This window comes from Nomascus leucogenys, chromosome 15, assembly GCF_006542625.1.
Source record: "Nomascus leucogenys isolate Asia chromosome 15, Asia_NLE_v1, whole genome shotgun sequence".
NCBI classification, from domain to species: domain Eukaryota; kingdom Metazoa; phylum Chordata; class Mammalia; order Primates; family Hylobatidae; genus Nomascus; species Nomascus leucogenys.
The window spans coordinates 65,165,745-65,183,532 of NC_044395.1; the positions used below are offsets into that span (position 1 = coordinate 65,165,745).

Genomic DNA, 17,788 nt, shown 5'->3' on the forward strand with positions numbered 1-17,788 from the left:
AAAAATACAAAAATTAGCCGAGCACAGTGGTGCATGCCTGTGGTCTCAGCTATTTGGGAGGCTGAGCCTGGGAGGTGGAAGCTGCAGTGAGCCATGATCTTGCCACTGCAGTCCAGCCTGGGTGACAGAGTGAGACCCTGTCTCATAAATAAATAAATAAATAAATAAAATAAAGTCTTCCAGGTTAAGCAGAGACTAGAAAACTGACGGATGAACAACTAACATTTGTATAGAGCTTTACTATTTTTCAAAAGACTTGACTGATTTTTCAGGTAAGAACATTAATCCTTAGGAGTAGTCAATGTATAGGAAAGTTGGAATTCAAAGACCCATATTTGCTACCTCTGCAATTCAATACATATTTCAATAATTAGGGATTGGGGAAAAAGGGGATCCTGGAGGCCAGAGAAGCGTGTGTTATTGTTTGATTTCCCAGTGCCTTTGCCTAGTTCAGCTAGTTCAGTCATCAGCAAAAGCTGCTTGAAAGTGTTAAATAAGTGTTGAAATGGGTATTCCAGCATGTGAACACCGATCTGGGAGTCAGTCAGACACTTTCAATTCAGTCAGGAAGGTCATAGAAACAAAAGGGCAGGCAAATAGGCTGTCTACCAGGAGTCTGAAGCCCTGTGGGAAACCAAGGAGTGGGCAAAGGATGTCATAACAGTTGGACAGCTCCTGCATCAGAAGCCTGTGTTATTGAGGTCAAGGCCTGCTTGGTGGTGACTAGCTGTAGGGATTAGCCATTTTCTTCTGGAAGGAGGCTTCTTGTGAGATCAAAATTCGAAGAAAAGAATGCTTAGAGGAGGAGGAAGGTAGAAATGGGACGCAAGAAGGAGTAGCTGAGTGCACCCTGGAGGAGAGATAGCCAGAGACTTCTCTTCTAGCAGATGATTAGGTTTAGCAGAAGCATATTCTTTTTCCCTTTTTGCTCCTCCCAGCATGGTGTACCAGAGACTCAGTTCTCCTTCTCTAGTGATTCTTAAACTTTATATTTAAGTTCTAATGAGAAAGAGGTTTTTGGCTAGTTTGTTTCAGAGGGTTGAACACTAAAAAATTTAAGGCAAAGCAAGGATGTTCTATTTTACCGTTTGGGGAATGGTTCAAGCCCAGATAGAGTTTCTTGTATTTGTCATTAATAGACCAAAAACCCCTGATGGAACCCCTGCTTCCTCACCCCACAGCCCTTGCTTTGTTGCCTTGGAAAGTAAGAGTTAGTAATGCCAGGGAGCCCTGTTGCATAGGCTGATCCAGATCACCCAACTATAACCTTGCCACAGGACGTGGTATAGGAAGTTAGTGTGGCTTCTAATCTGGTTCTGCCACTTCTTTGCTGGCCAACCTAGGGCAAAACAACCCATTTTATGGCCTCAATTTTCTTCTCCAGGTGTTAAAAGAGCAATGGCTCTTGAGGCCCTCCAAATCCCCTTCAATTCTGCCATTTAGAGTCTGAGTATAATATGTGATCTCAACATCCATTATTCCCATTCTATGCCAGGAGTTTTTGCAAGATCGGTATTGACTCTTTGATCTTTTTTTTTTTTTTTTTTTTTTTTTTGAGACAGGGTCTTGCTCTATTGCTGAGGCTGGAGTACAGTGACATGCTCACAGCTCACTGCAGCCTTGACCTCCTAGGCCCAAGAAATCCTCTCATCCCAGCCTCCCTAGTAGCTGGCACCATAGGTGTGTGCCACCACTCCCAGCTAATTTTTGTATTTTTTATAGAGATGGAGTTTCCCTATATTGCCCAGGCTGGTCTTGAACTCCCAGGCTCAGGTGATCCTTGGCCTCCCAAAGTGCTGGGATTATAGGCGTAAGCCACCATTCCTGGCCTGACTTCCTGATCTTTTAATAAGTCAAGTTGTGTGAGATGCTGTGCTCCTTGCCTTTGGGCTTTCTTTGGGTTGCCCTTCCTTCTTCTCCCATTCTCTTCTACCTGTTTTTCAGTGGTAACTCCTGCTGGTGTGGTCTCTTGCCCCTTGCCATATTTTACTTTGTAATTCATGTACTGTGCTCATTCTCCTAGTACTTTTTGTGAGCAAAGGATGGTGTTTATTCATCTCTTTTTGAATTTGTTAATTCAACAAGTTTTTCTGTGCATTTGTTTGTTCATTCAACAAATGTTCATTGAAGTCTAACTGTTGTCCTAGGGACTAAGCTAGGTGCTAGCAGCCAGGATTCAGCCATGAACAAGACAGCTATGGTTCCTGCCACTATGGAGCTTTCAATTTAGTGGAGAAGGTAGACATTGAGCAAATTATCACAGAAATAATTACTATTGTGAAAAGTGCTGTAAAAGAAAAATATATGTTGTTTTGAGAATGTATAATGTGGGCCTAAGCCAGTTTGGGAGGGAGAATGAGTCAGGATCTTTGAAGAAAAGATATTTAAGTGGAGATCAGCAGCATGAGTCAGAATTTACAGGTTAAAAAAGAAGTAAGAGCCTTCCATACAGAAAGAATTCTGCGTGGTTCTTGACCTGGGCTGCAGTCTAGCATCACCACGTATAAGGGAGTATATGGAGCACCTGGACATATCATGCATGACTGGTGGGAGTATAAAGTGATATGCCTACTTTAGAAAACAGTTTGGCAGTTACTTGAAATGTTAAACATACTTTTATTGTGTAAACGCATCAGTTCCACCCTAGATATTTGTTCAAGAAAAATGAAAACATATGTTCACACAAAGACTTGTACATGAATACTCATAATAGCTTTATTTTTTATTTTTTTAATTTTAATGCTTTGCAAAATGCTTTCTTTTTTTATTTTATTTTATTATTATACTTTAGGTTTTAGGGTACATGTGCACAATGTGCAGGTTTGTTACATATGTATCCATGTGCCGTGTTGGTTTGCTGAATAGCTTTATTTGTAGAATAGCCAAAAACTGATGAATGGATAAACAAGTGGTGGTATAGCCATTCGATGGAATACTACTCAGCAGCAAAATGGAACAAACTACTGATTCATGTGACAACATGGTTGAATCTCAAATCTTGCTGAGTAAAAGAAGCTAGGCACAAAAGAGTACATACTGATGATTCCATTTAATTTGAAATTCTAGAACAGGCAAAACTAGTTTATAGTGATAGAAGTTGGATCAGTGGTTGTGTGGGGAGGGAGAATGAGGGTTGGCAGTGAAGGACCAAGTAGGAATATTCTGGGGTGATGGAAAGGTTCTGCATCTTGTTTGGGGTGGTGGTTACACAGGTGTGTATGTTTGTCCAACACATTTAACAGTACATTAAAAATGAGGGCATTTTATTATGTGTAACTGTACCTTAAAAATATTCATGCCTCATTTTTATAAGGGTCAAAAACAGGTAAAACTCGTCTATGATGATACAAGTCAGAATGTGGTTACTATGGGGTATGGTTACTCATGGTAGTATTGACTGGAAAGGGGCAAGAAGGGTGGAGCCTTCCTGGAAATGTTCTATATTTTTTATTTCAGTGGTAGTTACATGAATATATAGATTACATAAAAGTTGAATATATATAATGTAAAAATATATATTTAAAATTGTCTATATATTTACTTATGTACTTTACTGTGTGTGTCTCTATTAAAGAAAAAATAAAACCCCCAAAAACCCAGCTTATGCCTGGCCCCACCCAGAGAGATACTGATTTAATTGGTGTGGGGTAGGGCCTGGGCATCAGCAATTTAAGAGCTCCTTAAGTGATTCTGCTATGCAGCCAGGGTTGAGAACTACTGCTCTATGTGGAAAGGCTGAGGAGGGAAGAAATGGTGTGTAAAGAAGGATCATAAAAAGCAGGAGTTTCACTTCTCTTTTATTTTTAAAAATTTTAATTAAAAAATTTTATTATTTTTTACTGCTCCTTGTGCAGCAGGGCTACCCCATAAGCAGTGTGCCCAGAGTAGTCAGGAGTTTCACTTCTAATATGAACTTACAGAAAAAAAAAAAAAAAGCAGAAGTTACTGGAGATGAAATCAGAAAGATGGCAGGTGTCAGATCATTCTGGGCCTTGCAGGCCACATTAAGAAATTTTAACTTTATCTTAAGAATAATGAGAAATTTTTGAAAGGTTATAAGCAGAGAGTGACTAGGTTGGATATTCAGCTAGCATACACTAGCACCACCTATAGCTAGCATTTCTGCTGATTGGTCATTAAGTATTTAGATTATCTCCTCTGGGAGAGGCATGCTGTGTGAAGGATAAGATTTGGAATAGTTAAGGAATATTGAATTAGGATTGGTGATTGATTAAATGTGGGGAGTAAAGGAGAGTGAGATGTCAAGCCTTCTGACATAAGCACCTGGAAAAGTAGGAATGTTAGGGAAAAAATGAATTTAGAATTGGAACTTAACTAGTTCAAGTGCCTGAGAGACATCCATGTGTTGTCTACTAGGTAGATGGGTTCTGTGGGTTTCTGTAGGTCCTAAGTGAAACTTGAACCAGAAACATAATTTTAGGACTTGGTAATAGTAATTTCTTTAAATAGTAACTGAAGGTGTGAGAAGAGGTAAAATCACTTTAGGAAAGAGTGTAGTAAGAAGAGAACCCAGAATTTAGAAAAAAATTCTGACATTTAAAATTCATGTAGAAGGCTGGGCGCAGTGGCTCATGCCTGTAATTCCAACACTATGAGAGGCTAAGGCAGGAGGATTGCTTGAACTCAAAAGATAGAGGCTGCAGTGAACCATGATCATGCAATTGCACTTCAATCTGCTGGGTGACAGAGCAAGACCCTGTCTCCAAAAAAAAAAAAAAAAAAAAAAAAAAAGAGAGGAGAAACCTACCTTGCAAATTAGGGAAAGCAAAGATTTATTCATTCATTCAGCAAATTCTCTATTGAATACCTAGTATGTGTCAGGCACTGTACGAGTCCCTTGGGATACTGCAGTGAGCAAAAAAGCAACTGCTCTCGTGGACCTTACTTTTAGTGGAGGGAGATAGATGATAAGCAAACCAAGGAATAAATATATCATGTGTCAGGTGGAATCAAATGCTATGAAAAATGAGAATCACAAGCTGTGTCCTCAGATATCTTCAAATAATTATAGTTATAAACTGACTGAGGTAAGGCCATATGAGGTGCAAAGTCAGAATTGCTGGTGGAACTCAGAAGTGTATCTCATTGCCTTGCTCAACATGGACCTGTATATATAGTTGATGCTGTGGATTATTATTATTATTGTTATTGAGACAGATTCTTGTTCTGTTGCCCAGGCTGGAGTGCAGTGGCGCGGTCTTGGCTCACTGCAGCCTCTGCCTTCCGGGTTCAAGCGGTTCTCCTGCCTCAGCCTCCTGAGTAGTTGGGATTACAGGCACCCGCCACCATGCCTGGCTAATTTTTTTGTATTTTTAGTAGAGATGGGGTTTCACCATGTTGGCCAGGCTGGTCTCAAACTCCTGACCTTGTGATCCGCCTGCCTCAGCCTCCCAAAGTGCTGAGATTACAAGGGTGAGCCACTGCACCTGGCCTATTATTATTATTAATGCTGAGACAGGGTCTTGCTTTGTCACCAAGGCTGGAGTGCAGTGTCATGATCATGGCTGACACAGTCTGAAACTCCTGGACTCGAGCAGTCCTCCATTTCAGCCTCCCAAGTGGCTGGGACTACAGGTGCACACTAGCACACTGGGCTAATTAAAAAATTTTTTTTCTTCCTTTGTAGAGATGAGATCTCACTATGTGGACCAGGCTGATTTTGAACTCTTGGCCTCATGTGATCTTCCTACCTTGGCCCCCAAAGTGCTGAAATTACAGGCATGAGCCACCAAGGCTGGCCAATGGATTGGCCACTCTGTCGCCAGGCTGGAGTGCAGTGGCGCAGTCTTGACTCACTGCAACCTCCACCTCCTGGGTTCAAGCGATTCTCCTGCCTCAGCCTTCCAAGTAGCTGGGACTATAGGCATGTGCCACCATGCCCAGCTAATTTTTGTATTTTTAGTAGAGACAGAGTATCACCATGTTGGCCAGGATAGTTTCGATCTCTTGACCTCATGATCCGCCCATCTCCGCCTCCCAAGATGCTGGAATTACAGGCTTGAGCCCCTGCTCCCAGCTGATTAATTTTTGATGAGCGACCTCAGGGAGAGAAGTGAGCTTGGTCAAAATTCAGAGCTTAGAAGCTGGGTGCAGTGGTAAAAGCCTGTAATCCTAGCTATTTGGGAGGCTGAGGCAGGAGGATTGCTTGAGCCAGGAGTTTGAAACCAGCCTGGGCAACATAACAAGACCCCCCTCTCAAAAAGAAAAAGGAAGTTAGAGCTTAAAATCTTAGTGATTTGTGTTAGTGTTGCTTGGGCAGCTGAAACCAGTGCCAGTTTTATCCAGAAGAAAAGATCTTTTGAATTCCTGCCCCCTGCTGAGAAGAGCTGGTCTTCTTCTTGGATATGAGGACGAGTGGTTCTAACAGGTGCAGGAATGTCTGTCAGATAGGCTGAGTTTTGCCTAGCCTAGGGGTATGACTCCTCTTTCTGTGGCTAGGCCTGCTGTGTGCCTCAGCTGAGATGTTGTATTTCACTGGGGACCTTTCTTGGATAACTCCAGGTCTCAAACCTGTTCATTTTTTAAGACTTCACATTTCCATAGTCAGGCACGGTGGCTCACACCTGTAATTCCAGCACTTTGGGAGACTGAGGCGGGTGGATCACCTCAGGTCAGGAGTTTGAGACCAGCCTGGCCAACATGGTGAAACCCTGTCTCTACTAAAAATACAAAAATTAGCCAGGCGTGGCAGTGGAGGCTGAGGCAGGAGAATCGCTTGAACCCGGGAGGCAGAGGTTGCAGTGAGTTGAGATCAAGCTATTGCACTCCAGCCTGGGCCTGGGTGACAAGAGCAAAACTCTGTCGAAAAAAAAAAAAAAAGACTTTACATTTCTGGCCAGAGCGTCCATCCCTTACTCCTCCCTCACCTCATCCCCATTCTAAGCCCCATGCTATTTTATCTCTTGAACTTCATGGTCCTTGGCCAATTTTGAAAATCTTCCCAAGGCTAGTGGTCTCAAGTCTTAGTCTTTTGATCCCTTTCCAAGAGTGAGGGTGGATTCTAATCCCATCAAGAGTAGCTGCAGAATTTGCTAGTCCTGGCTGAGGAATAAGAGGTGAAGTGGGAGAAATTCTTCTTACTGATGGGGCCCCCGCTGGTAAAACTTGGCAATTTCCAATTCGTCCTATAGGGATGAATTACTGTTTAGTGACGAGAAACAGAAAGTGGTTGGGAAAGTCAAAGCATTAGATGGACAGTGGATATTGGTGGTGGGAATTGGTGGGTTGTATTCAAGAATTCCCTTGACTTTTCAGGAGATAACTGTTTTTTAATTAATTAATTCACACACTCTTCATTCATTCATTCATTTAGCCAGCACATACTGATTTCATACTTGACAGGGTAGATGTTAGTGGTAATATTATAATGGGCCCTGGGGGATAGAGTGAGTCAAGCTTGGTTCTTACCACTTGGATGTGGTATGTGAACAACTCATAACATGAGAAATAATATAACAGAGCTATGCACAAAGTGCTTTGGAGCATAGAACAGTGAACAGTGAATGATTAGCTCTGCCTGGAGAAAGGTGAGGAGATTTGGACAGGAGGGAAAGGACTTTGTGGTTTTGTCTGCCAATAGCTATCAAAGTGTGGTCTTCAGACCATGGCGGGTGGCAGCAAGGCCTTTTCAGGACATCCAGAAGATCAAAGCCATTTCATAATATTATATTATTTGCCTTAAAAAAACTATGTATACCTTTGTATTGATGTTGCAAAAACAGTGGTAGGTAAAACTGCTGGCACCTTAACACAAATCAAAGCAGTGGCACTGAACTGCTAGTAATGACTGTATTCCTCACCTCCACACACTGTCAGTTAAAAAAAATAAAAGTTTTCAACAAAGAAGTAGAAATCATTAATTTTATTGAATTGCATCCCATGAGTTCACACCTTTTAGTATTCTGTGTGATGAAATATAAGTATGCATAAAGCATTTCTGCTGCATATGGAAGTTTGATGGTTATCTCAAGGAAAGCACTTGTGCAATTGAGTTGTAAGCTGACATACCTCTTTTTTTTCAGGCGGCACTATCATTACTTGAAAGAATACTTGATAGATAACTATGGTTATTCAGTATTTGGCAGACATTTTCTTGTAAATAAATGAAACGGGTCTTCTGCTTTAAGGAAAACAACTGGTAGTATTTGTTGCCAATGATAAAATTCCAGCTTTTAAGTGAAAACTGGATTTTAGAAAACTTGTATTTGTCACTGTGAAATTGACAGTTTTCCTGGATTAAAAGCTTTTCTGATGAACTCAGTGGTGATATTAATAATTGTGACTATTTTGATATTGTATAAATGAAAGTGTCAACATTTGGAAGCTCTGCACTAACTCCTAACCAATAGTTTCCAAATGACAAGTGCATCATGTTACAAAGTCATGCATGTATAAAGGATCCAAAGTGTAAGATAGACCAATGGATTTTAATGTTAGAGGGTACAAAAAGTTTATTCATATAGTTTGGGATTTCACATTGCAACTAACCTTTAAGAAACCTACAGCTTGTTGAGTTTGGGTATAGTCTCGTATAAGGTATCCACAATAGTATGACTAGTAAAATATTCCTGTCTTTTCCAACTTCATATCTATGTTTTGATCTTCAGTCAAAACAACACATCACAATAGGTTGAATGTAGCTATAAGATTCTATCTGTCTTCTATTAAGCCAGACATTTAAAAGATTTGCAAAAATGTACAACAATTCTACCCTTCTCGAGATTTTTTCAGAAAACAATTATTTTCCATAAAAATATTATTTACATTAATATGTAAGAGATTTATTATTGTTCTAAAATAAATTAATGAGAGCCTGGAGAGCAGTAGCAGCCTGGCTGTCGTCACAATGTCCCTGAAAGGTGATTTTTTTTTTGGAGACAGGGTCTCACTGTTGCCCATGCTGTAGTGCAGTGGTGCAATCACAGCTCATTGCAGCCTCAACATCCTGCACTCAAGTGATCCTCCTACTTCAGCCTCCTGAGTAGCTGGGACTACAGGAATGCACCACCATGCTCGGCTTTTATAGAGATGGGGTCTCACTATGTTGCCCAGACAGATTTTGAACTCCTGGGCTCAAGCAATGCCTCGGCCTCCCAAAGTGCTGGGATTATAGGTAGTGAGCCACTGTACCTGGCCCTGCAGGCTGATTTTGACAGTGTTGCAGAAGATGTGAGGAAGCTGAAAACAAGACCAGATGAGGAAGAACTGAAACAACTCTATGGGCTTTAGAAACAAGCTGTAACTGGGGACATTAATATTGAGTGTCCAGGAATGCTAGATTTAAAAGACAAGGCCAAATGAGAAGCATTGAATTTCCAAAATGGGATATCAAAGGACAATGTGATGAGTATATATATATATATATATATATATTTTTTTTTTTTTTTTTTTTTTTTTTTTTGAGACAGAGTCTTGCTCTGTCACCCAGGCTGGAGTGCAACGGCACGATCTCCGCTCACTGCAACCTCCGCCTCCCAGGTTCAAGCGATTATCCTGCCTCAGTCTCCTGAGTAGCTGGGATTACAGGTGTGCCCCACCATGCCTGGCTAATTTTTGTATTTTTTAGTAGAGATGGGGTTTCTCCATGTTGGTCATGCTGGTTTTGAACTCCTGACCTTGTGATCCGCCCGCCTTGGCCTCCTAAGATGCTGGGATTACAGTCGTGAGCCACTGCGCCCGGCCAAATACCTGTATTTCTAAGCAAAGGAGCTGATAGAAAAAGATTGAATTTAGGATAAAGCATAGGAGAAAATTGTCCTTTGGAAGCCTTCATACTGGTATCATGACCTAACATTTAGAGGGGGAAATGCACTTTTAACTCTATGTATCATCTACATTTTTGCTATTAGCATGAATTGTAATAATTAGGAGTATATTGAAACTACCTAGTTAACTAAACTGTGGTTACTTAAACTAGGTGTCTGTAAAAGTTCTTTTAGAAAAGTGTCTTATATTTTATTTTTATAGATTTAGGGAGTACAAATGCAGTTTTGTTACATGGATATATTGTGTATTGGTGAAGCCTGGGCTTTTAGTGTACCTAGTGTATCCATCACCCAAAGTACCCAAAAGGTAGTTTCTTATCCCTTACCATCCTCCCCGACCCCCAGCAACTTTTCAAAGTCTCCACTGCCTCCAGGGACTCTCCATGTCCCCCTATACACATTGTTTGGCTTCTACTTATAGGTGGGAATATGTGGTGTTTGATTTTCTGTTTCTCAGTTGTTTCACTTCAGATAGCGTCCTCCAGTTCCAACCACGTTGCTGCAAAAGACATGATTTCATTCTTCCTTTATGGCTGAGTAGTATTGTGTGTGTGTGTGTGTGTGTGTGTGTATAAAAATAATATTTTCTTTATGCAGTCATCCATTGATGGACACTAAAGTTGATTCTATGTCTTGCTATTGTGAATAGTGCCGCAACAGACATGAGTGGTAGCTATCTCTTTATATAATGATTTCTTATCCTTTCTTATCCTTTGGCTAGCTGCCTAATTTTGGTTCTTTGGGAAATCTCCATACTGTTTTTCATAGAGGTTGTACTGGTGCATTCCCCTAACAGTGTTTGAGTATTCCCTTTTCTCTGCATCCTCACCAACATCTGTTGTTTATTGACTTTTTAGAAAAGTCTTGCTCTGGGAGTATGTATACAAAGACTTTAACAATTGTTTGTTCTTTTGGCTTATCTGTTCTACAGTGAGTTTAGTGTTACTCATTTAGTGTTAATCTGTTTTGATTATTAAGAAGAAATAAGCCGGGCGCGGTGGCTCACTCCTGTAATCCCAGCACTTTGGGAGGCCAAAGTGGGCGGATCACGAGGTCAGGAGATCGAGACCATCCTGGCTAACACAGTGAAACCCCATCTCTACTAAAAATACAAAAAATTAGCCGGGCGAGGTGGCGGGCGCCTGTAATCCCAGCTACTCAGGAGGCTGAGGCAGGAGAATGGTGTGAACCCCGGGGGGCGGAGCCTGCAGTGAGCCGAGATTGCGCCACTGCACTCCAGCCTGGGTGACAGCGAGACTCCGTCTCAAAAAAAAAAAAGAAGAAATAAAATGAATTAATAACTAAATATAAAAATTTGTGTTTTACTTTCCTTTTTTAATTCAAAATTTTGTGGAAATTTTATTTGAAATGCTCTGATCTATACCTTATGAAACATATTATCAATCTAGAAAAATCTTACTGAGGCAGTTTGCAAAAGTTTTATGTTGCTAAATATTCATTAACGCAATATAGGTAATTAAATTTTAACTTTTATTTTGAGTTTAGGGATACAAGTGTAGGTTTGCTACATAACTAAGCTTCTGACATGGGGTTTGTTGCACAGATTATTTCATCACCCAGGTATTAATCCTAGTACCCATTAGTTATTTTTCCTCATCCTCTTCCTCCTCTCACCCTCCATCCTCCGAAAGGCCCCAGCATGTGTTGTTTCCCTCTGTGTGTCCATGTGTTCTTATAATTTAGCTCCTACTTAGAAGTGAGAACATGTGGTATTTGGTTTTCTGTTCCTGTGTTCGTTTGCTAAGGATAATGGCCTGCATCTCCATTCATGTACCTGCAAAGGACATGATCTCGTTCTTTTTTATGGCTGCATCTGTTTTACTTTCTAATATGGTAAATATTAAACAGTTCTTTGTAATTAAAAGATGTTATGCATCTAAAAGGGTCCTGAGACCAAAAAGTTTAAAAACATATGCCTATGCTATTTTCTTTGCCTAGAACTCTTCTCTTTTTTCTCTAGAGAAATCCTACACATAATTGTAGAGTTAATATTTAGGTATTCATTTTTAAAAAACATTTACTGAGCATCTTATCAAGAACCTGGCTTTTTGTTGCTGTTGGGGACATGGTACGATCTCTTATGGAGATCACAGTCTGGTGGGGAAGACACATTAAACCCAGTATGTTGAATGTTACCAGTGATAGCATATAAATGTTGTGGGAGTACAGGCTGCTGTCAGAGTCTTGCAAAGAGCCACTTTCCCACTCACCTGGAACATATGACTGGTCAGGTTGATTGGATTATACCTCCTATATTTGATTCTTCATAGACAGGGAAAGTGGCCGAAGTTAAAAGAAGATGGGAACTGTTTACTTGCTGCTCTAGGGGTAAAGAAGGATACTACAAATGTATTAAATGTCAGCCTACACCAGGCCCTATGCTGGATGTTTTAACAAATGTGATTTTATTTTTAAAAAGTCTGTGCAGCAGATCATTATCCTTATTTTGCAAATGAGAAATTGGAGGCTCAAATAAATTAACTTGTCCAATATCTTATGGTTTGTAATTGGTGAAGATGGGATTTTGATAGTGTTCTGACTCTAAGTTCAGGCTTTTTCACCGTAGTTACGTGTTGCTAAATGGATGGCTCTTTGAAGGTATTTCCAGATGGTTGTGGGAAACCTTGCCAGATTGAAATGCATAAGAGAAGGTAGGAAAGGTCTCAGGAAGAACAGAGAGACAGCTTAGGACATGCTTGGTTGAAGGAGTTATTTGTGAGTTTTGGCTGATATGGTTTTTCTGTACAGGATTCAACTGCCATAGGGGAATCAAGCTTTTGTACTCCCTAACCCTCAATCCCTTTAATCCTTCTCTATGTCAGCTGATGCTAGCAGCAAAGATCACCTGTCTGTCTGATTAGGTTACAAACCAGAGGCTGGGTATTTGAAGCCCAAACTTCTTGGATCTTGTAGGCTTTTGGGAAAGGTGCTGGTTAATTGACCTCAGGCCAGTGGTGCAGCCTGGAGGCCCCAAACCCTAGAGCTTGGTAAACTATTTCCATTATTTTGAAAAGCCTATTAGAAGTTTTGCTTTACATAGGATATGTGTGGATACAGGCTAATGAAAAGATTGGATTTCTTTCTTTAATTCTTTTTTTTTTTTTTTTTTTGAGACAGTGTCTCGCTCTGTTGCCCAGGCTGTAGTTCAGTGGCACAAACATGGATCACTGCAGCCTCAACCTCGTGGGCTCAAGCGATCCTCCTACCTCAGCCTCCTGAGTAGCTGGGACCACAGGTGTGTGCCATCATGCCTGGCTAATTTTTTAAATTTTTGTAAAGACAGGGTTTCACCATGTTGCCCAGGCTATTCTTTAACTCCTGGGCTCAAGGGAACTCCCACCTCAGCCTCCCAAAGTGCTGGGATTACAGGTGTGAGCCACCACACCCAGCCTTGGATTTCTTTCTTTTAGGTCAATCCAATATGATTTAGGTATGCTACCTAATGATGTTCTAGAACAGGGTTCAACAAACTATGGCCTGTGGGCCAAATCCAGTTTACTGCCTGCTTTTATAAATAAAGTTTTATTAGAACACATTCAAGCTCATTCACTTATATTTTGTCTATGGATGCTTTTGTGCTACAATGGCAGAGTTAAGTTGTGCAACAGAGACTATATGGCTGACAAATCCTAAGTTGTTTACTATCTGGCCGTTTACAGAAAAATTTGCTGATAATTATGATCGTTTCTATCATGGCACTTAGCACATGGTGTTTTAATTGCTTGTCTCTCCCACTTTTGTAATTAGCCTTCTGAGAGAAAAATGAGATATGATTCATGTTTTTATGCCCCATGCTGATCATAGGGCCTGATATATGAAGAACATTCAATAAATGTTTAAATGGGCATATCATGGGCTGATCAAAAAGCTCTAATATGCAATTATATATGTTTTTGTTGGTGGGATAGTAGAGAAACAATGCCTTCATCTTTGGATGCATTCTGCTCTCTCCCTAAGTTCCCACTACCCCTTCATCTCACTCCCCAATTTAGCAGAACAAATGCAGAGAGAAATAAGTTTATGCAGAGGCATTTCTTTTTGTATGCATACTGTTCATCATACTTTTTTTCTTTTATCAAACCATTGCAGGCTGGGCGTGGTGGCCCATGCCTCTAATCCCAGCACTTTGGGAGGCCGAGGTGGGCGGATCACTTGAGGTCAGGACTTCGAGACCAGCCTGGCCAACATGGTGAAACCCTGTCTCTACTAAAAATACAAAAAATTAGCCGGGCGTGGTGGCGCATGCCTGTAATCCCAGCTACTCGGGAGGCTGAGGCAGGAGAATTGCTTGAGCCCAGGGAGTGAAGGTTGCAGTGAGCAGAGATCATGCCACTGCACTCAAGCCTGGGCAACAGGGTGAGACTCTGTCTCAAAAAACAAACAAACAAACAAAAAAATAAAAAAAAAAAACCCATTTCTTCAATGTTCTTCTTGCCCATGTTATCACCTGTGGCTTCTAAAAGATGAAAGCAACCCAAGGCCAGCTATCTGGTCACCCTAGCAAAAAGGCAGTGGTGAAAATGGAATTTTGAAGTGCTGGCCTGGAAGTCAGCAGACTTGGGCTCTCACTGTGGCTCTTTAGCTGCCTTTGACTTTGGCACATCACTTAACATTGGTGAGCTTCAGTGTTCAACATACTTCTATTGAATCACATCTGGAACACTTTAAAATTTAATATTTATACTCCTCCCTTATTTTGAAAAGGATTTGAATAACTAGCAAGAGGTAGAGAGGTGACCTGTCTGGTCTTATCACTGTCTTTGGCTGGCAGACAAGTAGATGATTAAACGGATTAGGGTATTTTAGGCCTTTGATTAGTGCCTTCTAAAAGGCATCACAACCACAGCCTCTTCACCCTGTCCTTACTTTCTGTCCTGTGACAGCTTCTTCTATTGCCTAGGAAGTCAAGATCTATCTTCTTTGAGGGTCATCTGAAGAGTATTTTGCCAAGGAAGTAGTTGTCAAGATCCAAGTCAAAAGGAAAGAGGAATTTTAGCATCTAGGAATTGGAAGAAATACTAGAAACTTCAGTCAAAATACCTTTTTCAAATAGTGACCTTGGGGCCTGTAGAAGAGAAATGACCTCCCTAGATCACATGGTATAGCTAAGCCTAGATTTCAGGCTCCTTCTATTGTGTGCATCATTCAGACTAGGTGTTTTCCAGGCTTGTAAGAGAGGACTAGGTGTCACAGAAAGAACTAAGGTGGCCTAGGGTCTTGTGCTGGTTTTACTGCTGCATGGACATGTAATGGTAGGCAGAAGAAACTGTATCCCAGACCACCTAAGGTGTTGTATCAGATGAGCTCAGGACCTTCAGATATCTAAAAAATATTTGCCTGATATAACTGTCTGTGGGAAGGCATGAGATGTGAGAGGTTTCCCCAGTCAATGGCTGACTTTATATGTATCAGCACTGACAAAATGAACAAAAAGGAAAATTACACATTATTTGGGCACTGGGACTAATTGGCTGTTGTTCTGTTTCCAGAAAGATTATATTGATTTACATTTGTGTATTTGGCTGATTAAAATTAATAGCTCAATTGAATGTGTATTTCTTTGATTAATAATGAAGCCAAATTTTTTCCTGTGTTCATTGGCTATTTATGTTTTCTCTCATTTGTGTGTTACTGATTCACGTTCTTGTCTAGATCCCAGTATATTCCCAGTCCTATGCAAGACTTCCCTGCCAAGAGACTATTCGGGTGATAAAGCATTGTGCTTGTGGGGGAGCTCAGCATTTTCTTGGGGAGACAGTTAAAGTCTAGATGAAACACCTCTGTCACTGTACAAGTAGCCAGTTAAGTGCCTACATGAGGAGTCAGATGCTAGAAGCTAAGGATACTGACACAGGTGGGTGATAGGTTCTGGGTGGCAGCTCTGAGTAATCTTGTCTCTTGCTTTTCTTACACAGAGTTTTGCCGAATTGACAAGCCCCTGTGTCACAGTGAGGATGAGAAACTCAGCTTCGAGGCAGTCCGTAACATCCACAAACTGATGGATGATGATGCCAATGGTGATGTGGATGTGGAAGAAAGTGATGAGGTGAGCTCTCTCATCCTGCTATGGCTCTCTTTTCTTCCTGTGTGAATTAGTCTTTGAAAGCTGCTTAGACAGGCTCTTCCCTGTGGAGAGATGTTCTCTGCTGGCTTGTTCTTTAGGAACTCATCCCAATCAGGGAAGGTGGCTCCCAGAAGAGCAGCCCTCCAGGAGTCAGCCTGTCAGAGTGTAGGCTTTATGCCTGTGTCTGTGCCTGGGCTGGCTGCCCCCTGCCTACTGGCTAGTTGTATAACACTGACTAAGCTGTGTTGTTTGGGAGGGAGAGAGATCCTGAGGCTGGTCTCTATGGTTTCCTTGGATCCCTCTCGCAATCCTGCTATAGATGGAGGGCATCAGTCTGTTCTCAGCCCTGTGTTGGCATGAGGGATAGAAGATAAGACACCCAGATCCTGCCCTCTGGGAGTTTATTTGGGAAGAAGAAACAAATTGTTTTAGAAAGATCATTCTGAATTCCAGGCTGAAGTTTTTGGGAGCCAGTTGAGTGGTCTAGATAGTAAGAGAGGAGTCTCTAAATGGAAAAAAGCTCTGTTGTTGTTTCATCTTTTGGCATTATTGTACCTGTGGCTCAGCAGATCCCAGAGTATAAGGTCATTATGTGTGAAAAGATTTAAAAGTTTTTTCATTTAAAGCTCAACATATACCAGTAGTTTGGTGAAGCTATCAAGTTATGCCAAATCTTCAATAGTGATGTAGTTATATCACAATGGGGGAGATAACCCCACTCTCTCTTTCCTGCCAGCCTACCTTTGAGTTTTGAGTTCAATTTTGGATCCCACATTGTCAGAAGGATTTGGAACAGTGAGGGCCTATACAGAGAGGAGTGACATGAGTGATGAAGAGTTTGGAAAGTATGAAACAAAGAGCATTCAACACAATTTTGTTTATTAAGCATCTATGTACCATGCACTGTGCTAGGTGTGGAGATGGGACTGTAAATAAAACAGATACAGTCTGTCTTTATATAACTTAAGGTCTAGTGAAGAGACTTTAGCCTGGAGAAGAGGAGACTCAGGTAATATAATTTCTATCTTTAAATACATAAGAAGTAAATAAATCAGACTTAAGTAATGATGATAGTAAAGTGAAAACCATGATACTAGCTCTCATTGATTAAACTCTTACCTTATGCCAGTCACAGTGTTAAGCTTTTTGCATAGTTACTCTTTTAACTTCAACAGATTTATGAAGTTGGTATTATTACTAGGGTATGGAGCCTTGGAAAGGTTAAGCATTTTCTTCAGGGACACAGTGAATATCAGTGCAGATCTGGTTTCAAAGCCCATGCTCTTAAGTACTGCTATATTGTTTCTCCTATTCTAAGAGCAGAACCAGGTCCAAAGTAAAGTGGGGAAAGTAAAAAGTAGGCATTTTCTTTTAGAATAATGAATTGACTAACGGTGAGAGCTATCTTGTCATAGAAGAGGCTTCCTTGGTAGACAGTGAACTCCCTATCACTGAAGATAGGCAAGTAGCATACAGAACTCCACTGAATCTGGGTGTGGTGGCCCATGCCTGTAATCCCAGCACTTTGGGAGGCCAAGGCAGGAGGATAGCTTGAGGCCAAGAATTTGAGACTAGCCTGGACAACACAGTGAGACCCTGTCTCTAAAAAAAAAAAAAATTGGCTGGGCGTGGTGGCATACACGTGTAGTCTCAGCTACTCTGGAGGCTGAGGCTGGGGGGATCACTTGAACCTAGGAGGTCGAGGCTGTGGTGCACTATGATCATGCCATTGCACTCCAGCCTGGGCAACAGAGCAAGACCTTGTCTCTAAAACAAAACAAAACACAAAACAAAATACAAAATTCACTGATTGGTCAACAGAGGGGATTTGTCTGTAAGGATGAACCAGATAATGTTTAAGGAATTTAAAGGAAGAGAAAAATAGATTTCCTGGAGAAAAAGTAAAATGTGGATAGAA

General features: G+C 41.0%; 1 protein-coding gene and 1 pseudogene across 4 annotated transcripts in view; both read left to right on the forward strand.

Annotated features, from left to right (window-relative positions):
- The window catches only part of STIM1 (stromal interaction molecule 1), a 223,257-nt gene that overhangs the window by 91,972 nt on the left and 113,497 nt on the right, over nt 1-17,788 (forward strand). For all 4 annotated transcript variants that reach the window (XM_030794504.1, XM_012504152.2, XM_030794503.1 and 1 more), the window contains exon 2: nt 15,722-15,852. In XM_030794504.1, coding sequence (XP_030650364.1) covers nt 15,722-15,852 — 131 coding nt within the window. The remainder of the gene's footprint in view (nt 1-15,721; nt 15,853-17,788) is intronic.
- On the forward strand, nt 8,867-9,747 carry LOC105738813 (annotated as a pseudogene).